This window comes from Chiloscyllium punctatum, chromosome 30, assembly GCF_047496795.1.
Source record: "Chiloscyllium punctatum isolate Juve2018m chromosome 30, sChiPun1.3, whole genome shotgun sequence".
Taxonomy (NCBI): domain Eukaryota; kingdom Metazoa; phylum Chordata; class Chondrichthyes; order Orectolobiformes; family Hemiscylliidae; genus Chiloscyllium; species Chiloscyllium punctatum.
Window position 1 is genome coordinate 43908316 of NC_092768.1, and position 24552 is coordinate 43932867.

Here is a 24552-nt window from a genome sequence, read left to right on the forward strand (position 1 = left end):
GAGAAGGCAGCTAACAGTTATTCACTTTGGCGTGGCTCTGCAGTCACATGTGGTCATCGCTGAAAGAATGTGAGTGAACCAGATTAAGTGTTTAAGAGTGAAACAGTCAGTGCTGAGGAATGAAATAGAATGAAGGTAAATCTGCGCCCGCAGCTCTCTAACATTGACTGCCTTAACCCTCACATTCGGATAATCTTTGGGGCCATACTGTATTTTGACCTTCAGTGTATATGGAGATTGTTTAACTGTGTGTTTTGACCTTCTTCAGAATGAGTTCAATGAGCTTCTCGCAGTGGAAGAACGGAAACAGAGGAAGAGGAGTCTCCTCATCACCCAGCAACAGGAGAAGATTGCTGAGCTGGAGGTATGTTCAGCTCCACTGTGTCACCTTCTTGGGCAAGAGGGGAGTTCTAACTCCTGCTGGGGGAGTGGATAACAGGCGATAATGGAACAGGCACAGATATCCATTATACTGTACATCCTGCTCATGGGGCTAGAGAACTCATTCCTGGTTTCGTATCCAGAAAACCATGGTTATTTAACAACTCAAATTCATCCTGGTTTCATCTTCTTACTCCTAATAGTAAACATAGAAATCTGGTAATCTTGCTAAAAAAAAACATTTTGTGAAAATTTTCATCTTGGACTCATTAGGACAATGTGCAAGAATACCAATTCCAGGTGGGTTTATCATTTATTCCACTTGAAAGGAGAATGCTGATTGATTGATATCCCGATTGGTAACAACATTGCCATGAAAAATGCAATAATTAATGCTGATTGACAGTTTTCAGTCGGATGTTGTTTAAATTTTAAACCCAGGCAGATTCCACACAGCATAAATACTGCTTTCCCTTTTAATTGGTCCTGTTCAATGCAAGATGAAAAGCTTTGATAAAATGTGTCTTATTTCTTACTTCAGCTCATTGTGTTCCCTCTTCTTTGACCTTGCACGAATATCCTCTGAGCCGCTCCTATAATATCTCAATTTAAAATCAATTTAAACACTTCCCTCCGGGTGGAGCATAAATTGTAGTCAATGCCTCTGCAATTCCATTTTCCTTTGCTGCTGATATTTCCAAATCTTTATTTCCATCAGGACAGTGGTTTTTGTACTGTCCATTACATTAACAATCTTCATGCACACCTCCTCAATATCTTCCTGACTGCTCACCCTTATCCTATCCTCAGTAGAGTCATCTCAAACTTTCCAGTCCATGTTTTAATGCTCACAATGTTCCGATTGCTTACTCCTCCCATTGATGTAGTTCATCTTCCAGTCAGGGGTCTATCTTCATTATAAAATTCATTTTTTAAAAAGCCCTTACTATCTCAGTAATTACCTCCAGCGATATCTGCACATCTTGAATGCTGGCCTCCTGTGCTCTGCCAACCTTATTCTATTGATGTCTATACCTTCACTTGCCGAAGCACCACAGCTAGTAGTTCCCTTACAACACCTCTCCACATCTATACCTCATTTTCCTCCTTTAAAGCATTTCTTAAAACTCTCTGATCAAGCTTCTGATCGTATAATCAAACATTGCCTTCTGTGGTTTGTTATCATACTTTGTTTATAATGTCCCTGTGAAGTGCATTGGGTTACTCATTAAATGGAAGTTACTATATTAATTAAAGTCAGAGAATTGTACAGTATGAAAATAGACCCTTTGGTCCAACTCATCATTGCCGACCAGATATCCTAAGTTAATCTTGTCCCATTTGCCAGTATTTGGTCCATATGCCTCTGAACCCTTTCTATTCATCCAGGTGCCTTATAAATGTTGTATTTTTACCAGCCTCCAGCACTTCCTCTGGCAGCTCATTCAGTACACACATCACCCTCTGTGTGAAAAAGTCACCACTTAGGTCCTGTTTCTATCTTTCCCCTCTCACTTTAAAACCATGCCTTCTAGTTCTGGACTCTGGGAGAAAGACACCTTGCCTTTTACACTATCTATGGCCCTCATGATTTTTTAAACCTCTGTAAGGTCACCCCTCAGCCTTCAATGTTCCAGGGAAAACAGCCCCAGCCTATTCAGCACCTCCCTGCAGCTCAAACCTTCCAACCCCAGCAACGTCCTTGTAAATCTTTTCTGCATTCATCCTTTCATGTCTAGTAACATCCTTCCTATCGCAGCGATACCAGATTGAATAGTGTTCCAAAAGTAGCCTAACCAGTGACCACTTTTAGTGTTGTTAATGTTGGGGCTGTATTACAGGCCTCCCAACAGTGAGCGTGAGGTAGAAGAACAAATAGGTAAACAGATTAGATTAGATTACTTAGTGTGGAAACAGGCCGTTCAGCCCAACAAGTCCACACCGTCCCTCCGAACAACAACCCGCTCAGACCCATTCCCCTACATTTACCCCTTCACCTAACACTACGGGCAATTTAGCATGGCCAATTCACCTAACCTATGGAAATTATTATGGAAAGATGTAGAGGCAATAGGGTAGTGGTGATGGGAGATTTTCATTTTCCCAACATTGACTGGGATACACTTAACGTCAGAGGTCTGGATGGGGTAGAATTTGTAAGAAGTGTCCAGAAGAGTTTTCTAGAGCAGTATGTTAATAGTCCGATGAGGGGAGGGGCCATATTGGACCTAGTATTGGGGAACGAGCCAGGACAGGTGGTAGAAGTTGCGGTGGGGGATTTCTTTGGGAACAGTGATCACAACTCTGTAAGTCTTAGAATACTCATAGATAAAGAAGAGAGTGGTCCTAAGGGAAGAGTACTAAACTGGGCCAAGGCCAATTATATCAAAATTAGGCAGGAGCCTAATGTGGATTGGACACAGCTATTTGAAGAGAAGTTCACATTTCAGAAGTGGGAGGTTTTCAAAGATAGTGCAGGATAGGCATGTCCTTTTGAAGGCAAAGGATTGGAAGGGTAAGGTTCATGAACTGTGGATGACAGGAGAAATTGTACGACTAGCCAAGAGGAAAAGGGAAGCATACATAAAGTCTTGGCAGCTAAGAAACAGACTGGGCCCTGAAGAATATCGGAAGAGTAGGACAAGTCTTAAACGAGGAATCAAGCGGGCTAAAAGGGGTCATGAAATAGCTTTCGCAAGCAGAATTAAGGAGAATCCCAAAGCATTTTATTTTTATATAAGAAGCAAGCGGGTAACTAGAGAAAAGATTGGTCCACTAAAAGATAACGAAGGAAGACTGTGTGCCGGACCTGAGAGCATGGGTGAGATTCTGAATGATTACTCTGCATTGGTGTTCCTCTCCTCAGTGAACATGATGAATGTTGAGATTAGAGACAGAAGTTTGATTAGTCTGGATCATGTTGGGAAGATGTGTTGGGTAGGCTAGAGGTTATTAAGGTGGACAAATCCCCAGGACCAGATGGGATCCATCCCAGGTTGCGGAGGGAGGCGAGGGAGGAAATAGCTGACAGAAATCTTTGTGGCATCCTTAAATACAGATGAGGTGCTGGAGGACTGGAAGGTTGCTCATGTTGTCCCCCTGTACAAGAAGGGTAGTAGGGATATTCAGGGTAACTACAGACCAGTGAGCCTGACAGTGGTGGGAAAGTTGCTGGAGAAGGTACTGAGGAATAGGATCTATTTATACTTAGAAAAGAATGGGCGTATCAGTGATAGGCAACATGGTTTTGTACGGGGGAGATCATGCCTTACCAGGAAGTGACTAAGTTGAGAGATGAAGGAAGGGCTGTTGATGTCATATACATGGACTTTAGTAAGGCGTTTGATAAGGTTCCCCATGGTAGACTAATGGAGAAGGTGAAGTCACATGGTGTGCAGGGTGTTTTAACTAGGTGTATAAAGAACTGGTTGAGCAACAGGAGACAGAGAGTAGTAGTTGGAGGGAGTTTCTCGAAATGGAGAAAGGTGATCAGTGATGTTCCACAGGGGTCAGTGTTGGGGTCACTGTTGTTTGTAATATACATAAATGATCTGGAAGAGGGCACTGTTGGTATGATCAGCAAGTTTGCAGATGATGCAAAGATTAGTGGAGTAGCAGAAAGCATAAGGGACTATCAGAGAATACAGGAGGATATAGATAGACTGGAGAGTTGGGTGGAAAAGTGGCAGATGGATTTCAATCCAGACAAATGTGAGGTGATGCACTTAGGCCAGTCTAATTCTAGAGCGAATTACACAATGAACGGAAGAGCCTCGAGAAATGTTTATGGGCAGAGAGAGATCTGGGAGTGCAGGCCTATTGTACCCTGAAGGTTGCTGCACAGGTGGATACAGTGGTCAAGAAGGCACACAGTATGCTTGTCTTCATTGGATGGGGTATTAGAGCTGGCAAGTCATGTTAACATTGTACAAGGCATTGGTTCGGCTACATTTAGAATACTGTGTACAGTTCTGGTCGCCACATTACCAAAAGGATGTGGACGCTTTGGAGAGGGTGCAGAAAAGGTTTACGAGGATGTTGCCTGGTATGGAAGGTGCGAGCTATGAAGAAAGGTTGAGTAGGTTAGGTTTCTTTTCAATAGAAAAAAGGAGATTGAGGGGGGACCTGATTGAGGTTTATAAAATCATGAAGGGTATAGACAGGGTGGATAGACACAAGCTTTTTCCCAGGGTGAAGGATTCAATAACGAGAGGTCACGCTTTCAAGGTGAGAGGTGGAATGTTTAAGGGGGATACATGTGACAAGTACTTCACACAGTGGGTGGTGGGCACTTGGAATGCGTTGCCAGCAGAGGTGGTAGAGGCAGGCACGGTAGATTCATTTAAGATGCGTCTAGACAGATACATGAGGAGGTGGGGAGTAGAGGGATCCAGATGCTGAGGAATTGACCGACAGGTTTAGACAGTACATTTGGATTGGCTCAGGCTTGGAGGGCTGAAGGGCCTGTTCCTGGGCTGTAAATTTTCTTTGTTCTTTGTTCTTATCATTAAAGGAATAAAATTCCCATTTACAGTACACTTAAATTTGGAATAATGCATTCAGTTTTCCATTGCAAAATTCAGATGGATATTTCATTCACAATCACATTTCCAATCTTTTCCATATTTCATTCCCTGACTCATTGTTTCCTTTGGACTGTCACTGAATGTACTGTATGTTCAGCCATGCTGTGTGGCTTTGACCAGGAGCTAGGGCTGAGGGAAGAATGATCCTGTATCTCTTCCACAGGAAACCTCTGGGGAGCTCTTGCATCACCTCTCCTCGGAATTCTCGAAGATGCACCAATTCCTCATGGAGAAGGAGCAGCATTTAAATGAAGAGCTTGAGCGAGAGAAGGAGCAGTACCTGCAAACGATGGAGGAGAATCTGACTGTGATTGAGACGGTCTGGTCAGTCACAGAGCATGATCTTTCCCAGCTCCGAGCCAGAATCACTCAGCAAGCTGACTGCCAGTTTCTCAAGGTGTGTACAGGGCTCCCAATACACTGTAAATATGAAGAAAAACAGCCTGGAATTTAACAAGATCTTAACCTGGCATTAGTCCATTTCTTACCCATTTCGTCCCATGGCTGGTCCACCGTTATCAACCATAGAAATCCTACAGTGTGAAAACCTGTAGGCCCTTTGGCCCAACAAGTCCTCACTGACCCAGAGTAACCCACCCAGACCCATTCCCCTACCCTATTAATCTATATTTACCCCTAACTAATGCCCCTAACCTACACATCCATTAACACTATGGGCAATCTAGCATGGCCAATTCACCTAACCTGCACATCTTTGGATGGTGGGAGGAAATTCACACAGACACAGGGGAGAAAGTGCAAACTCCACATAGACAGTCGCCTGACGCTGGTATCGAACCCGGGTCCCTGGCTCTGTGAAGCAGCAGTGCTAACCACTGAGTCTAACCGTGAGTGATATTTATTCTGTCCTTCAGGTGGGGAGATGGATGAAAATTCTGGAGAATTGGAACCATTTGCTCCATTTCTCACTGGTTGTGATGGAAGATCCTTATCCTTGCCCCTTCCCTGACTCTGCAATCTACCCCGACCTCTCGACTCTCTGAGGGATCTGTACTCTTCTAATTCTGGCCTCTTGAGCTCTGATTCTCCAGCTCCACCACTGGAGATGGTGCCATCAGTTTGCAGAATCACTGAAGTGTTACCACACAGATGGAGGCCATTTGGCCTCTCGAGTCTGTACTGGCTCTCCAAATGACAACTCACTTACTGCCAATTTCTTGTTTTTCTCTCCTCCCATACCATTGCTCATTGTTTCAAACTAATCATCAAATGTCCTTGTGAATCAATCTTCAACAATGCAATGCATTATAGACATGTACCACTCTGTATTTTCTCACACCAATTTTGCAAATCACTTGAAATCTCTGCCCTCTTGTTCTCAATCCTTTTCTGAATTGGGAACAATTTCTCCCTCTGTCCATACCTCTCATGACTTTGAATACTTACGGAGAGACATAGAGCACGAAAGCTGACCCTTCGGCCCAAATGGCCCATGCCTACTATAATCTCAAACTAAACTAGTCCCACCTGCCTGCGCTTGGCCCACTGCCATCCAAACCTTTCCTATTCGTGTACTTATCCAAATCTCTTTTAAACGTTGTAACTGTACCCACATCCACCACTTTCTGTTGGAGTTCATTCCACACATGAAACAGTCGCTGTTTAAAAGAGTTGCCCCTCATGTCTTCAATGTGTTCTCCATTTAGCCTGCTTCTCTCCAAGGAGAACAGTCCCAACCTTGCCAAACTATCCGTTTAACAAAATTCCCAGTCGCCTAGGCCTCAAACACTCAAATTTCCTTCCTAAACCCCTCTGTGTCATTCCTTCACTCTTTTCCTTCTGCCCTAAGATATTAAAACATACCTGTTGTCAAAGCTTTTGTTCTTGTGACCTAATATCTCCTGTGTGGCTCAGTGTCACACTGTGTTTTGTGATGCCAAAGTGAACATTGGGATGTTCCATTCCCTGGAAGGTGTTCTGTGTGTATATAAATAATTGTTAGGGCCACAAGATCCTATGAAATCGGAGTTGGCCATTCAGCTGCTCGAGCCTGGTTCTCCATTAATAGGATCATGGCTGATCCAACATTCTGTATATCTTTCCCTCTAACTCTTGATTTGCTTACTGATCAAGAATCTATCTATCTCCGCCTTCAATATACACAAGGATCTTGCTCCCACAGCTTTCTGTGACAAGTTGTTTAAAGACTCTCAACCCACTGAGACAAGAAATCCCACCTCTTCTCAGTCTTAAATTGGCCCCCCCTTTATTTTGAGACTATGCTGTCTGGTTTGAGACTGCCTCATGAGAGGAAACATCCTTTACCCTGCCAAGCCCCTTAAGAATCCTATCTGTTTCAAAGAGATCGCCTCCCATTCTCCTAAACTCCAGTGAGTAGAGTCCCAACCTGTTGAGCCTTTCCTCATAAGACAGTCCCTCCATACCAGCGATCATCCTGGTGAACCTTGTCTGAACAGTACCCATGAAATAATGTCGTTCCTTAAATAGGTGGACCAAAACTGTCCGCAGTATTCCACATGTGGTCTCACCGGCACCTTGCACAGTTGCATTAGGACTTCCCTACTGTTATCCTCCAACCCCTTCAAATAAGGGCCAACCTTCCACAACATTCCTGATTATCTGCTGTACCCGTGTCCTCACATTTTGTGTTTCCTGCACAAATCCCTTCGTGTTGCAGCACTCTGCAGCCCTTCTCCATTTAAATAACACTCTGTTGTTGATGATCTGGAGCCACCTTTTACAAGTGTCCTGTACCTTCATTGTGTCGCATTCCTGACACAAACAACTTTTCTGGATATTTGAGCTTTGTTTTAGCAAGTAGAGTTGTAGTTCGGGATGTGACTGATGTTTGACAAATGACAAATTGAATGAATGGGTGTCAAGCAGTATTATGCTGATTAAGGACAGCAAATACAGGCATTCCCCATTTTTTTTAAAGTTTGCTTTGTGCACATTTGCTTCAACATTAGCCCCTGTTTTTGCTAACTGAAAGAAATCTGGAGGGATTTCGCTTTTACGAAGAAAGATGAAATTTTTCCCATATAAATTAATGCTTCTTCGCTTTACGCCATTTCAGCTTATGAAAGATTTCACAGGAACGCTCCACTTTCAGATAGTGGGGGGAGACCTGTACCAGAATAAAAGTGAGTCACTGCAGATACTGCAAAAACCAGAACATGTTGGAGATATTCAACGGGTCTTTGAGCATCTGTTGCTTCAAATGTTCATTTGAAATCCAACATGACTCTCATTCAGAACTCTCCCACAGTGATATCAAACTTGAAACTTGCTTTCCCCTGGAAGCTGATGTATGTGATAGAGTCATAGAGATGTACAGTATGGAACAGACGCTTTGGTCCAACCTGTTCCTGCCAACCAGATATCCCAACCCAATCTAGTCCCACCTTCCAGCACCCAGCCCATATCCCTCCAAACCCTTCCTATTCATATATCCATCCAAATGCCTTTTAAATGTTGTAATTGTACCAGCCTCCACCACTTCCTCCGGCAGCTCATTCCATATAAGTACCACCCTCTGCATGAAAAGATTGCCCCTTAGGTCACTTTTATATCTTTCCCTCTCACCCTAAACCTATGCCCTCGAGCTCTGGACTCCCCGACCCCAAGGAAAATACTTTTTCTTTTTACCCTATCCATGCCCCTCATAATTTTGTAAATCCCTATAAGGTCATCCCTCAACCTCTGACACTCCAGGGAAAACAGCCTGTTCAGCCTCTCCCTATAGCTCAAAATCTCCAACCCTGGCAACATCCTTGTAAATCTTTTCTGAACTCTTTCAAGTTTCACAACATCTTTCCAATAGGAAGGAGACCAGAATTGCATGCAAAATTCCAACAGTGGCTGAACCAATGTCCTGAACAGCTGCGACATGACCTACCAACTCCTGTACTCAATACTCTGACCAAATAATTTTTAAAAATGCCCACGAGTACTTGTGCTGCATAGAGAACAGATTTAGCTTTTCCACCCCAGCCTTTTGGCTGGATCTATTCTCGGAAACCTTGGCTTGCCCCCTCTAAAGGACATCTTTTCTAAAGTGGGGTAACCTGGACCTGAGGCCTAATCAGAGCTTGACCAAGGTCCAGGAAAACACCGACATCTCCCAAGCTTTGTAGCCGCTGGTTCTCTCTCAGTGTGTCCTATTTAAGGGAGGGATGAAGAAACTGTGTGTCTTTGGAGACCTTTCCCTTGAAAGGCAGAGGAAGCAGCTCTTGAATCTTTTTAAGGCAGAGACAGATAGATTGTTGACGAACAAGGTGGGTTGGGCATGGGAGTAGGCAGGAATGTAGAGTCGTCAGATCAGCCTGACCTGACCTGACCTGACCTGACTGAATGGTGGAGCAGCCTAGAGGGGCTGAATGGCCCGACTGCTGCTCCCAATGGTATCGTTACATGTCCTGCCAACAACAAAGAGCTGTACACATGCACTGCCAGGTTCCTCTGTTCCTGCACACCCTGTAGAACTGAATTTTAGTGTTTCTATTCGGAAGTGGGGAAGGAATGGAGAGCCACACTGGGAAGAATTAGGAATGGGCTGTAGTGGAATATAAACCACCTTATGGACTAACATATAAACACCAAATGGGGGAGACAGTGACCTAGTGCTATTATCCCTGGACTGTTAACCAGACACCCAGATAACGTTCTGGGGAATGGCAGATGGTGGAATTTGAATTCAATGAAAAAATATTTGAGCTTATGAACCAAATGATGACCATGAAGCCAATTTTGATGATTGGTAAAAGCAACATTCGTTCATGAATGTTTCCTAAGGAAAGAAACTACCATCCTTACCTGGCTGAGATGTGACTCCACAGCCACAGTGATGGGTAATGAATGCTGGCGTACCCAGAGATACCCACGTCCCCCATGAATGAATAAAACGTGTTCCTGTGTCCCTCCAGTGCTTGAGCCATGAGCTGATGAGGAGATTTCCTTTCCGTGTCCGTAATGTCTGAACCTGACATAATCTCAGACACTTGTAACAAATCTCCCCCTCTGTCTCAAAGTTTATGTCAGTCCACGCTGTGTTTTTCTTTCACAGCCAAGAGAGTCACCATCACAGGAACTGCCCTCACAGTTCACTGGCGGTGGCCAGCAAGCTCAGAGTCAGTCCCCCTGAACTGAGGAGATTCCAGATCTCCTGGTTATATTTTTCTTTTTTTTATCTTTCTTCTCCCCCGCAATAGTGCTTATTTTTCCTCACATCACCCATGTTATGCAGGGACTCAGCAAAGATACCAATCGCAGAAATAATTGTATTCAATACTCTTTCATCAGGAAAAACTTCAATGTGGCTGGGAACCAGTGATAAGCAAAGCCCGAAAGGGGCAATGCTTATGTCAAGGACGTTAATAAACCGCATGAGGTTTTTTCCAGTTGTGACATGGTCGCCATTAGGTCAGCTTTTCATCACATTTTTTTTTTCAAGTAAGATGTCAACATCTGCCATTGGGGGGTTTGAACAGAATGTTAGCTTGAGATGCTGCATTACTAACTCAGTGACACTACCATTACACCACTGCTTCCAAAGGTAGGGACACTACCACTACACTGAAACTCAGGTAGCATTGGGATTTGAACTAACGCCCCCTGAGAGGTTGTAACCTAGCACCTCGGAACACTGGGCCACATTCCAGATATCTAACATCGGCACAAAGACATGGTTCAGATAAACACGTGGATTATTGCATTCCTGGCGTGAAGCCAACAGGCTTAACCAGTTTGGGGACCAAACCTCGGACCTTAGAGTCATGTAACTCACACAGTACCCGTCTGAGCTTCCTGCCCAACTCCATGAAGTTTTACACTCCACTACAGCCTACCCCCTCCCGCTGTGACCCTCTATTGATGTTTCCTCATTCACTTATCCAGCTTCCCCTGAAATGCGCACACTCTCTACTCCAAACACTCCCTATGGCAGCAAGCTGCATGTTTTGTCCTCTCCTGTACGGTGGCTCAGTGGTTAGCACTGCAGTCTCGCAGCGCCAGGAACCTGGGTTCGATTCCAGCCTCGGGCGACTGGGGTTTGCACATTCTCTCCGTCTCTGCGTGGGTTTGTTCTGGCTACCTCCCACAGCCCAAAGATGTGCGGGTTAGGGTGTATACGCCATGCGAAATTGCCCCATAGTGTTCAGGGATGTGCAGGTTAGGTGCATTAGTCAGGGGTAGAGGAATGGATTTGGGTCGGATACTCTTTGGAGGTTCGATGTGGATTTGTTGGGCCAAAGGGCCTGTTTCCACACTGTAGGGATTCTATTCAAAAGATGTTTCTATTATAGAGTCATAGAGATGTACAGCATGGAAACTGACCCTTCGGTCCAACCCGTCCATGCGAACCAGGTATCCCAACCCAATCTAGTCCCACCTGCCAGCACCCGGCCCATATCCCTCCAAACCCTTCCTATTCATATACCCATCCAAATTCCTCTTAAATGTTGCAATTGTACCAGCCTCCACCACATCCTCTGGCAGCTCATTCCATACACGTACCACCCTCTGTGTGAAAACGTTGCCCTTAGGTGTATTTTATACCTGTCCCCTCTCACCCCAAACCTATGACATCTAGTTCTGGACTCCCTGACGCCACTTCCTCTGGCAGCTCATTCCATTCAGGTACCACGTCTGCATGAAAATGAGCTTAGATTTAGATTAATTACAGTGTGGATACAGGCCCTTCGGCCCAATAAGTCCACACCGACCCGTAACCCACCCAGACCCATTCGCCTACATTTACCCATTCACCTAACACTATGGCCAATTCACCTAACCTGCACATTTTTGGATTGTGGGAGGAAACCGGAGCACCCGGAGGAAACCCATGCAGACACAGGGAGAACGTGCAAACTCCACACAGAGAGTCGCCTGAGGCGGGAATTGAACCCGGGTCTCAGGCGCTGTGCTAACCACTGTGCCACCGTGACGCCCACAATGTTGCCCCTTAGTTCTCTTTTATATCTTTCCCCTCTCACCCAAAACCTCTCGTTCTGGACTCCCCCACCCCCGTGAAAAGACTTTGCCTCTCTACCCTATCCATGCCCCTCATAAATTTGTAAACCTCTATAACATCACCCCTCAGCCTCCGATGCTCCAGTCCCAGCCTGTCAGTCTCTCCCTATAGCTCAGATCCTCCAACCCTGGCAACATCCTTGTAAATCTTTTCTGAACCCTTTCAAGTTTCACATCATCTTTCCGATAGGAAGGAGACCAGAATTGCACGCAATATTCCAATAGTGGCCTAACCAATGTCCTGTACAGCCACAACATGACCTCCCAACTCCTGTCCTCAATACTCTGACCAATAAAGGAAAGCATACCAAACGCCTTCTTCACTATCCTATCTACCTGCGACTCCACTTTCAAGGAGCTATGAACCTGCACTCCAAGGTCTCTTTGTTCAGCAACACTCCCTAGGACCTTACCATTAAGTGTATAAGTCCTGCTAAGATTTGTTTCCCAAAAATGCAGCATCTCGCATTTATCTGAATTAAACTCCATCTGCCACTTCTCAGCCCATTGGCCCATCTGGTCAAGATCCTGTTGTAATCTGAGGTAACCCTCTTCGCTGTCCACTACACCTCCAATTTTGGTGTCATCTGCAAACTTACAAACTGTACCTCTTATGCTTGCATCCAAATCATTTATAAATATGACGAAAAGTAGAGGACCCAGCACTGATCCTTGTGACACTCCACTGGTCACAGGCCTCCAGTCTGAAAAACAACCCTCCACCACCACCCTCTGTCTTCTACCTTTAAGCCAGTTCTGGCTAGTTCCCCTGTGTATTCCATGAAATCTAAACTTGCCAACCAGTTGATTTCCCTGGATTTTAAATAATCCCTACAGTGTGGAAACAGGCCCTTTGGCCCAACAAGTCCACACTGACCCTCTGAAGAGTATCCCACCCAAACCCATTGTCCATTCCCCTATACTTACCCTGACTAATGTACCTAGCCTACACATTCCTGAACACTATGGGACAATTTAGCATGGCCAGTTCACTGAACCCGCGCATGTTTAGCCTGTGGGAAGAAACCAGAGCACCCGGTAGAAACCCACACAGACTCGGGGAGAATGTGCAAACGCCACACAGACAGTTGCCCGAGGTGGGAATTGAACCCGGGTCCCTGGGGCTGTGAGGCAGCAGTGCTGATCACTGAGCCACCCTGTCACCACAACAGTTGACAGCTCTTCTCTTGATGGTGTCTGGTTTTGATTGTTCCCGTGTCGTGCGTTTCTAACCTTCTTGTTATTCTCACAAAGTGCCGGCGCCGCTCACCCTGGATCCCAGCACAGCGCAGGCCAGGCTCCTGCTGTCCGAGGACCTGACCACGGTCCACGCTGGCGATGAGAGGAGAAACCTACCGAACAACAGGGAGAGGTTCGAGCCCTGCACCTGCGTGCTGAGCAGCCAGGGCTTCAGCTCCGGCCGGCACTACTGGGCCAACAAGACCGACTGGGACTTGGGCTTGGCCCGGGAGAATGCCCAAAGGAAGGGCCAGATCACACTGATGCCCTCGGTTGGCTATTGGACCATATGTCAGAGGCGAGAGCACATCTACAGGACCCTGACTGCTCCCTCCACCCTCCTCAAACTGGGCGCCAAGCCCAAGAAGGTAGGGGTCTACCTGGATTACGAGGGAGGGCAAATCTCCTTTTACGATGCCGACAGCATGACCCACCTCTACACTTTCACCGACACCTTCAACGGCAAACTATTCCCCTTCTTCAACCCCTGGTTAAACGCCAGGAACTCCGAGCCCCTCAAACTGTGCCACGTGAAACTGTAACGGGTTTGGGGGAAGGGGGAAGGGGGAACGGGGCACACCTCGCCAGAGCTCGAACGTTGGTTCGGGAAACGTGATGCACAAACCTCCCGGGAAATCCAGCAGGTCAAGGCCTCAGCCAGTTGGGAGTCTCCAGAATTTGCCAGTCGATCCACTGCCTCCTGGTGTCTGCCTCAGCCTCTCCATTATTTGTCAGCACTTGCTAGTTATCCATATTAACCACCCACCCCCCTCCCCCCCGTCCCCTCACACTGACAAGCAGTTTAAACCTTGTGCCCATCTCATGGATTCATCTTTCTTAATGCCATTCTACTCCTGTTGCTATCTTGTGAGGGGAGCATTGTAACTGTGCAGGCAGCTGGGGTGAATATCTTCCTTAACGCTGGAAAACGGTCAGCTCCAGACACAGTCAGCTCCACAGACCGCAGCAGATGGACCACTGCCTCCCTCTGCTGGAGTAGCCCCTGCACTGCACATTAGGGCCAGTTGAAGTTCCAGCCCCAAAACAAGTGAAAAGCCCTTCCTCATGAAGGGCTTATGCCTGAAACGTCCACTCTCCTGCCCCTCGGATGCTGCCTGACCGGCTGTACTTTTCCAGCACCACACTCTTCAACTCTGACTCTTCAGCATCTGCAGTCCTCACATTCTCCTATGTTATTATCAGTACACCTCACAAACCTGCTCCTGTTTTGATTACCACCTCCCATCCCCAGGAACACAGGGATAGCAGACCATTTATCCCGCCATTTAACGTAGCCATGGCTGATTGAACAGTTCCCATTTACTCGCACTACCACCATAATCCCTTTTACCAGTGATACTTCAAAATCTAACCTTTAAGGACATCTAATTCCTGATTTTTTTTTGAGGATTCAAATTCCAGCATCTGTCACAAGGGGATTGGAACCTCCGCCTCAGAACATCTCCTGAGCTGTGGTTAGTCCCAATATCCCATCGCCTCCCCAAAAAGCCACGCTCTTTTTCCCTTTTATGCCACGAATGGATCAAACTTTCTGTCAAAATGATGGATGGAGACTGCTTCAAACGCTCCATTCTGTGGGGAATTCCCTACCTGCAACACGACATGGAAACAAATCCTCCAAAGTTCCATGCTCTTTCCCAAGCAATAATTGTCAGGGTTTCCTCTGGAGTTATCCGAAAAACAGGAATGGTTTCTGTACGCCCAGTTCCTCCCAAATTTAAAGATGCCCATTTGTTAAAAACTCCGAGCTTGACATCATTTCCTGTCTGTGGCAGCTCCTTAACCTGAATCAATGATATGGAAACATGGGTGGTACAGTGGCTCAGTGGTTAGCACTGCAGCCTCACAGCGCCAGGAATCCAGGTTCGGTTCCACCCTCGGGAAATGCAGGGTTATAGGGTAGGTAGGGGTTGGGTTTGGTTAGGATGTGCACATTGACGCATTTTGACCTGGCTACAGAATTGACTATTGGGCAAGAAACAAGGAGTGGAGTTAAGGACTTCTTTTTCAGGCTGGTAAAAGCAACACGTTATCGCCAAGACCTTCCCTACGCCTCCACTTCTCACCTTTAGACAACTGCCAAACCTTAAACAGACCATTATTCACAGCAAACTGCCCAGCATGCAGGATAACATCGACCACAATACTGTACAGCCCTTTCATGGCAACCCTGCAAGACATGTCAGATACCACCATTATACGTGGGGACATCATGCATCGTGTACGCAGCAGGTCTGGCTGTATCCCAATCTTTGTCTCGACCAGCGCTGTCTACCTCATACACTGCAGGCAAGGATGCCCCGAGGTATGGTTCATTGGTGAGACCAAGCAGACACTACAACAACAGATGACACCACACAGCAATCACCAGGCAGGGGTGTTCGCTCCCAATTGGGGAACACTTCAGCAGTCAGGGAAATTTGGCCTCAGATCATCGGGTGAACATCCTCCAAGGAGGACTTTGGGATATACAACAACTCAGAGTGGCCTCGCAGAGGCTGATAACTAAGTTCGGTACCCATGGGAATGGCTTCAACCTGGACCACAGGTGACCCCACTACACGATACACACTCTCTCACATTTACACAAACACTCTTACATACTCACACAGTCATGCAGATCCTCTCTTATACACAAGCTCTCTCTCATACATACACACAAACATACACCTCCCATATTCACACCCTCTCACATTCTATTTTGCTCACAAAATGCATAATCTGTAGGCAGTCAATATATGTAACATTTTGTAAATTCCACTTTGGAAATAGAACCAGTCTGACTCAAAATTAGGAAATGTGGGAGAAAGTGAGGACTGCAGATGCTGGAGATCAGAGTCGAGAGTGTGGTGCTGAAAAAGCACAGCAAGTCAGGCAGCATCCGAGGAGCAGGAGAATCGACATTTCGGGCATAAGCCTTTCTTCAGGAAAGGTTGGGATACAGACAGACTCTAACCTCACACCTTGAATGCATTGTCTGAGTTGAGTTGTCACCATTTGTTATGAAACCTTAAGTTATCTTGAAAAGGTGACTTAAAAGAAGTTCTGGGATTTACATATTAATGAATCAAAATATTCTAAATGATGAAAGACTTAACAACAATCCAGGTTTGTTCAATATATCATTTCAGTTGCATGACACTGTAATCTTTCACGATAAATTATGTGTCTTGGTCCTACTCTCCACAGCAACCTGATGATGGAGCAGCACTCTGAAAGCTAGTGATCTAAGTAAACCTCTTGCAGCAGAACCTGATGTTGTGTGATATTTAACTTTGTTCATCCCAGCCCAAGACCTCCCCCACCACATCATGCGTCCTGCTAATCTAGCAGCATCAACTGTTAATTGCAGGATAAGGCGAGTTCAGGCACTTTGCCCAGTCACTAGCCTCAGTCACATAGTGTCTGGACAGTGTTGGTTAGTTGCTGATAAGCAAGTGTCTGTACACAAGAGGTTCTTGTAAAGGAAGAGCTGGGAAAGACTTCACTGTTAGGTATTTGTGCAGCTGCAAGTTCAACCACCTCACTGAGCCAGGGAACAGTGTATGACAGACAGACACTAACATAAGATTCAAAATGGTTTCCAGGCTTTTAGTATGTGACAAAATAACTGCTTTGGTTCTGACAAATCTCCCAGTCCCTGACTGAGTGTTGCAGACTGGCACATTCCAAGGTCCAGGACGATGTGCTGAGTGACCCAACCTGAAGCCAAGAGGATGGGCATTTAATCCAGTGATATCCACGACTGAACCTGTTCTCTGAATGTGAATGGCACCATCAGCTGTGAATCTCACAAAGATTTGTATGAACAAAGTATACAAAATAGAAACAAAGTTTTGCGCTCAAAACAACAGCACCCTGTGCTGAACACGAGCATCATAACCTAATAAGGCAGCCTGATGCAATTCTGTCCAGCAACACAGAGTTTCCCAAATATGGGGGTGATTGTTCCCGGATTGTCAAACCGTCCAATCACAAATCAATGAGATCAGCGGGGGTGCTTTATGCGCCAATCAGACGCGGGCTTTACTGGACCAATCACAAAACGCCGGGCGCCAGCCGCCAGCGGCTCAGCCTAATATAAAAGGAGGGGCGGTGTGAGTGAGACACTGAGCGGGAAGAGGAGAGACTCGGCGGGAAAACCGGAGCGACTGGGAGGGGATGGAAGAGACTCAGCGGGAAAACGGGAGCGACTGGGAGGGGATGGGAGAGACTCAGCGGGAAAACGAGAGCGACTGGGCGGGAAAACGACAGAGAGTGGGAGGGGATGGGAGAGAGTGGGGGGGGGGATGGGAGAGAGTGGGGGGGGGTTGGGAGAGAGTTGGGGGGGGGTGTTGGGAGAGAGTGGGAGGGGTTGAGAGAGACTGGGTGGGGATGGGAGAGAGTGTGTGGCGAGGACGAAGCAGACGGCGCTGAAGTTCACTGGGAGGGGAAAGGACCGTGGGACTGCCAGAGATCCGCCGCTACCAGAACCCCACCGAGCTGCTGATCCGCAAGCTGCCCTTCCAGCGCCTGCGACGGGACATCGCCCAGGGCTTCAAGACCCACCTGCGCTTCCAGAGCTCGGCCCTCATGGTCCTGCAAGAAGCCAGCCAGACTTTGCCTGCTGGGACTCTTCGAGGACACCAACCACTCGGGCGGCTGCATCAAGCAAAGGCTTTACCCAAGCTCAGCGCTCTCTTCACTTCACTTGGACGAAATCCAGCTGCTCAACACGTCAATATCTGCATCTGCAGCTGGAGACTCAGCTCAGGAGGATTTGCTGTGGCTTTCCAACCGAAATCCCTCCTCTGCTAGTCTCAGCTGGGATCCAGCCTGTATGGATTACCTTCATTCTTTCCCTCTACTTCTACCCTATCTTCTGCCATTCTCTTCCATCTTACTTCCTCTTTTTTTTTGAAAGGTTAGCTCAGAAAGTAACCGGTTTCGAGTTGGGAGTCTCCAACTGAACTACACTTTTTCCCTTCTCCAGTCTTTTCTGTTTCAGGTTTCCAGCGGCTGCAGTTCTTCGTTCCAGCAGGACATGTTGGAGCTCAGCGAGGGGCCGAATGTTTTCCACAGGTCTGGCTACTCGTGGTTGGTGGGGACAGAGTTCGAGGTAAGCTATCTTATTTGGTTATTTCAGAGTCACTACAACTTTGACTTCAATTCGAGATTAATGGATGTTTCCTTTTACTTTCCTTTTCCTTAACCAGGTGCTGTCCCTTTCCCAAGTGTGTCTGATGGAGGCGGTGCTGGGGGAAGGTTGACTTTTCTGTTATGACTGAGTTAGTTACGTTAGTTACTCGAGCAGTGCGGCCGTGATAATGCTGTCCAGATACAAGTTGAAACCTTAACCACTTTGTTTCCTTTCCCCACAGGTCACCGAAGGCGCCAGATTGTTTGCTGATCCCTGCCTGGTATCTAGCTCTGGGTGTGAAAGACTCAACTCTCCAATCAACGGCTGATCTCCATCCGCGATCAAGGACTTATCTCCATCCGCGATCAAGGACTTATCTCCATCCGCGATCAAGGCCTGATCCCCAGCCTCGAACTATGTTCGGTGATGATTTGGAGACGCCGGTGTTTTTGGTACAAATTCTGTGTCCTCTATCTCTGCTCCGAAAGCTTGTGTTTCCAAATAAACCCTGTTGGACTATAACCTGGTGTTGGGTGGTGTTTTTCGTTTAAACTTTTAATAGTTAGTACTACAGTTTATTTGGAAGGTGACCCTGTGTGTGGCGACATTATATACTATCCACCGTACTCCTGTACTTGAGTACACGTGACACAGTAGAAAAAAATCTGTGTGGAGCTGGTGGCGAATACTTTGCACCAGTATTCACAAAGCAGAAGGGGATGGTGGGTGGGGAGTTTAGGGACAGGTATATTGGTACTCCGGGCATTTCAACATTAAACAAGAGGTGGAGTTGGGGGCCTTTATTTAAAAAGCATGAAGGTTGACAAGCAGCAAGTGGTGGTAAGACATGGAGCAGATGGTGACTGAGAGCAGTTAAGAGGGAAGGTGTTGAGAGATATCGTGAGAAAATAGAGGGAAATGGTCACATATGCAGCAGAAGTTTGGTAGGCTTAACGGTTTTAAAGTTAGGACGGCTCTTGCTTGGAGTGGGAAGAAAGGTATACCAAAGACTGCCCGGGCAAACTTGGGCGTGAACAGAGTCGTGAGAAGGCAAGTTGCAGTATAACACCACTGCCTACAGAAAAATGGCAATTCACGTTCTGTCGTTAGTTTGTAAATCAGGGGAGAGCGCGAACGCAGTCCCCCCCTACCACAAATTTTGCAGTCGAGTATCCCGCATTTGGGGACATCGCAGGCGTCAGCACACCCAAAGTGCAATGGGATAGCCTCATCCTGGGAGCGCCACCTCACTGATCATGTCATCTCCCCTGCCAGGTAAGTATACTCAGCGCTCACACTCGCTCACACCCCACAACAGCCGCTCCCTCTCACTCTCACACTCACTCACTTTTGCAACATCGGACATTCACTTACTCAACCTGCCCTGCCTGTCGATCAGCTTCATTCTTCAAATGGATCACCGAATGTCTCCAGGACTCCCGTTTTACTCAAATACCACCCACGGCTGCGCCTGCACTGCTTATCTGCATGTATCCCTTCAAAGGACGCGCCCCGCCCCTGTTTCCTTCAGGCTGCCTCCTGATTCGCGGAAAAAGAGGAGGGAAAGTTCCAACTTTCTTTTCAAACACTCGTCCGAATTTGATGTCAACGCGAATAAAAGCAACTTCCAATCTTTGATTGTGAAACTGGAAGCAGTTTTTAAAACCAATTTACCTCGACTTTCTACAATGTTTAGCTGCAGCTTTGCAAATCTCTCTTCAATCAGATTAGTGACTTCAGTTTGAAATCACATGCAAGATTAAGGGTGCCAGGGAAACATATTTCTCAACATTATGTTGGATGAGACACGAAACTGAGACCACCGCCTCGTCTGGCTGCACATTCCGAGCACTCACCACCCTCTGTGTAAAATAAACTGGCCTGTGATTAAAATGTCTGATTTACCTGCTGCTTTCCCTGGGGCAAAGGATTCCAAATTTAGAGGGCATAGGTTTCGGGTGAGAAGGGAAAGATTTCAAAGGGATCTAGGGGGCAACTATTTCACACAGAGGGGTGCTGCGTGGACGCAATGATGGAGGTTGGTACAATTACAACATGCGAAAGGCATCTGAATAGGAAGGGTTCAGAGGGATAAGGGCCAAGTGCTGACAAATGGGACAAGATTAAATTAGGATACCTGGATTACTGCGAAGCAGCTGTGCAGCAGAACAAAGTGGGCTGGAGACCTGGATCAGTGCAGGGCAGCTGTGAGCCAGCACACAGTGGGCTGGAGGCCTAGTGTGGTGTGGTGACGCTGAGAGGCAGAACAGAGTAGGCTGGAGGCCTGGATTAGTGTGGAGCAGTTATGAGGAAGGACAGAGTGAGCCAGAGGCCTGGATCAGTGCAGAGCAACTATGAGGCAGAACAAAGTGGGCTGGAGACCTGGATCAGTGCGGGGCTGCTGTGACCCAGCACACAGTGGGCTGGAGGCCTAGTGTGGTGTGGAGAGGCTGAGAGGCAGATCAGAGTGGGCTGGAGGCCTGGATCAGTATGGAGCAGATGTGAGGCAGAACACAGTGAGCCAGAGGCCTGGATCAGTGCGGAGCAGCTGAGAGCTGAGGAGGTGCCGATGGAGAGATGCAACAGTCTCGAATGGCTGAGAGCTGGATTGGAGCTGATTCGAGGCCCGGATTAGCACAGGATGACTGAGAGCTGGATTGGAGCAGATTAGAGGGCTGGATCAGTACAGGATGGCTGAGAGCTGGATTGGAGCGGATTTCAGGCCTGGATCACTACAGAATGGGTGACAGCTGGATGGGGGGGTTGGGGGGCGGATTAGAGGCCTGTATCAGGACAGAATGGCTGAGAGCTGAATTGGAGCAGACTGGAGACTTGGAGCAGAGCGAAAGCGGTAATTGGACTGGAGGTGGTTGTGGAGCTGGGGAAAGCTTGCTGTGAAGGTGAGAGGTACATGCAAGTGGGTGGGGGTTGAGGAGCATTGATGGGGAGTGGATTGGTGGAAAGAAAATGGACAGGTGGGACAAGTCAAGTGGAGGGTCGGGTCTGAAATGAGATGGGGTTTGGAAGATGAGGAAACGGTTGAAGTCAACATTGATGCTGTGTGGTTGGAGGGTCCGAAGGCGGAAGATGAGGCATTGCTCCCCCCAGGCCTGAGGTGGGCTGGATTTTGCACTTTGTAGCTCAGGGTGTTGGTGCCCTTGCTTGATAGGTTGGAGAAGAAGCAAACGGTGGTAAGACATGGAGCAGATGGTGACTGAGAGCAGTTAAGAGGGAAGGTGTTTAAGCAGCATGTCGAGAGATATCGTGAGGAAATAGACGGAAATGGTCACATATGCAGCAGAAGTTTGGTAGACTTTACGGTTTTAAAGTTAGGACGGCTCTTGCTTGGAGTGGGAAGAAAGGTATACCAAAGACTGCCCGGGCAAACTTGGGCGTAAACAGAGCCGTGAGAAGGCAAGTTGCAGTATAACACCACTGCCTACAGAAAAATTGCAATTCACGTTCTGTCGTTAGTTTGTAAATCAGGGGAGAGCGCGAACGCAGTCCCCCACTACCACAAATTTTGCAGTCGAGTATCCCGCATTTGGGGACATCGCAGGCGTCAGCACACCCAAAGTGCAATGGGATAGCCTCATCCTGGGAGCGCCACCTCACTGATCATGTCAGCTCCCCTGCCAGGTAAGTATACTCAGCGCTCACACTCGCTCACACCCCACAACAGCCGCTCCCTCTCACTCTCACACTCACTCACTTTTGCAACATCGGACATTCACTTACTCAACCTGCCCTGCCTGTCGATCAGCTTCATTCTTCAAATGGATCACCGAATGTCTCCAGGACTCCCGTTTTACTCAAATACCACCCACGGCTGCGCCTGCACTGCTTATCTGCATGTATCCCTTCAAAGGACGCGCCCCGCCCCTGTTTCCTTCAGGCTGCCTCCTGATTCGCGGAAAAAGAGGAGGGAAAGTTCCAACTTTCTTTTCAAACACTCGTCCGAATTTGATGTCAACGCGAATAAAAGCAACTTCCAATCTTTGATTGTGAAACTGGAAGCAGTTTTTAAAACCAATTTACCTCGACTTTCTACAATGTTTAGCTGCAGCTTTGCAAATCTCTCTTCAATCAGATTAGTGACTTCAGTTTGAAATCACATGCAAGATTAAGGGTGCCAGGGAAACATATTTCTCAACATTATGTTGGATGAGACACGAAACTGAGACCACCGCCTCGTCTGGCTGCACATTCCGAGCACTCACCACCCTCTGTGTAAAATAAACTGGCCTGTGATTAAAATGTCTGATTTACCTGCTGCTTTCCCTGGGGCAAAGGATTCCAAATTTAGAGGGCATAGGTTTCGGGTGAGAAGGGAAAGATTTCAAAGGGATCTAGGGGGCAACTATTTCACACAGAGGGGTGCTGCGTGGACGCAATGATGGAGGTTGGTACAATTACAACATGCGAAAGGCATCTGAATAGGAAGGGTTCAGAGGGATAAGGGCCAAGTGCTGACAAATGGGACAAGATTAAATTAGGATACCTGGATTACTGCGAAGCAGCTGTGCAGCAGAACAAAGTGGGCTGGAGACCTGGATCAGTGCAGGGCAGCTGTGAGCCAGCACACAGTGGGCTGGAGGCCTAGTGTGGTGTGGTGACGCTGAGAGGCAGAACAGAGTAGGCTGGAGGCCTGGATTAGTGTGGAGCAGTTATGAGGAAGGACAGAGTGAGCCAGAGGCCTGGATCAGTGCAGAGCAACTATGAGGCAGAACAAAGTGGGCTGGAGACCTGGATCAGTGCGGGGCTGCTGTGACCCAGCACACAGTGGGCTGGAGGCCTAGTGTGGTGTGGAGAGGCTGAGAGGCAGATCAGAGTGGGCTGGAGGCCTGGATCAGTATGGAGCAGATGTGAGGCAGAACACAGTGAGCCAGAGGCCTGGATCAGTGCGGAGCAGCTGAGAGCTGAGGAGGTGCCGATGGAGAGATGCAACAGTCTCGAATGGCTGAGAGCTGGATTGGAGCTGATTCGAGGCCCGGATTAGCACAGGATGACTGAGAGCTGGATTGGAGCAGATTAGAGGGCTGGATCAGTACAGGATGGCTGAGAGCTGGATTGGAGCGGATTTCAGGCCTGGATCACTACAGAATGGGTGACAGCTGGATGGGGGGGTTGGGGGGCGGATTAGAGGCCTGTATCAGGACAGAATGGCTGAGAGCTGAATTGGAGCAGACTGGAGACTTGGAGCAGAGCGAAAGCGGTAATTGGACTGGAGGTGGTTGTGGAGCTGGGGAAAGCTTGCTGTGAAGGTGAGAGGTACATGCAAGTGGGTGGGGGTTGAGGAGCATTGATGGGGAGTGGATTGGTGGAAAGAAAATGGACAGGTGGGACAAGTCAAGTGGAGGGTCGGGTCTGAAATGAGATGGGGTTTGGAAGATGAGGAAACGGTTGAAGTCAACATTGATGCTGTGTGGTTGGAGGGTCCGAAGGCGGAAGATGAGGCATTGCTCCCCCCAGGCCTGAGGTGGGCTGGATTTTGCACTTTGTAGCTCAGGGTGTTGGTGCCCTTGCTTGATAGGTTGGAGAAGAAGCAAACGGTGGTAAGACATGGAGCAGATGGTGACTGAGAGCAGTTAAGAGGGAAGGTGTTTAAGCAGCATGTCGAGAGATATCGTGAGGAAATAGACGGAAATGGTCACATATGCAGCAGAAGTTTGGTAGACTTTACGGTTTTAAAGTTAGGACGGCTCTTGCTTGGAGTGGGAAGAAAGGTATACCAAAGACTGCCCGGGCAAACTTGGGCGTAAACAGAGCCGTGAGAAGGCAAGTTGCAGTATAACACCACTGCCTACAGAAAAATTGCAATTCACGTTCTGTCGTTAGTTTGTAAATCAGGGGAGAGCGCGAACGCAGTCCCCCACTACCACAAATTTTGCAGTCGAGTATCCCGCATTTGGGGACATCGCAGGCGTCAGCACACCCAAAGTGCAATGGGATAGCCTCATCCTGGGAGCGCCACCTCACTGATCATGTCATCTCCCCTGCCAGGTAAGTATACTCAGCGCTCACACTCGCTCACACCCCACAACAGCCGCTCCCTCTCACTCTCACACTCACTCACTTTTGCAACATCGGACATTCACTTACTCAACCTGCCCTGCCTGTCGATCAGCTTCATTCTTCAAATGGATCACCGAATGTCTCCAGGACTCCCGTTTTACTCAAATACCACCCACGGCT

The 24552-nt window shown here is 47.5% G+C and overlaps 1 protein-coding gene, 2 long non-coding RNA genes and 3 other non-coding genes across 6 annotated transcripts; 2 read left to right on the forward strand and 4 right to left on the reverse strand.

The window, feature by feature from the left end:
- Positions 1–4182: 4182 nt before the first annotated feature.
- LOC140455461 (uncharacterized) lies at positions 4183–13956 on the reverse strand. The gene is made up of 3 exons (XR_011952857.1): positions 13798–13956; positions 6820–6905; positions 4183–5387 (listed from the first exon to the last, which is right to left on the reverse strand). It is a non-coding gene; the product is annotated as an uncharacterized lncRNA (long non-coding RNA).
- On the forward strand, positions 13217–14053 carry LOC140455051 (zinc-binding protein A33-like; the record flags this gene model as incomplete). The annotated part of the gene is made up of 1 exon (XM_072549719.1): positions 13217–14053. A coding segment is annotated over one exon (543 nt), but the record flags the coding sequence as incomplete, so codon positions are not given.
- A 3568-nt stretch (positions 14054–17621) lies between these two features.
- LOC140455035 (uncharacterized) lies at positions 17622–18879 on the forward strand. Its single transcript, XR_011952760.1, has 2 exons — positions 17622–18336; positions 18599–18879. It is a non-coding gene; the product is annotated as an uncharacterized lncRNA (long non-coding RNA).
- A 597-nt stretch (positions 18880–19476) lies between these two features.
- On the reverse strand, positions 19477–19640 carry LOC140455717 (U1 spliceosomal RNA). Its single transcript, XR_011952981.1, has one exon. It is a non-coding gene; the product is annotated as a U1 spliceosomal RNA (small nuclear RNA).
- A 2200-nt stretch (positions 19641–21840) lies between these two features.
- Positions 21841–22004, reverse strand: LOC140455873 (U1 spliceosomal RNA). Its single transcript, XR_011953091.1, has one exon. It is a non-coding gene; the product is annotated as a U1 spliceosomal RNA (small nuclear RNA).
- A 2200-nt stretch (positions 22005–24204) lies between these two features.
- Positions 24205–24368, reverse strand: LOC140455695 (U1 spliceosomal RNA). Its single transcript, XR_011952959.1, has one exon. It is a non-coding gene; the product is annotated as a U1 spliceosomal RNA (small nuclear RNA).
- Positions 24369–24552: the final 184 nt, after the last annotated feature.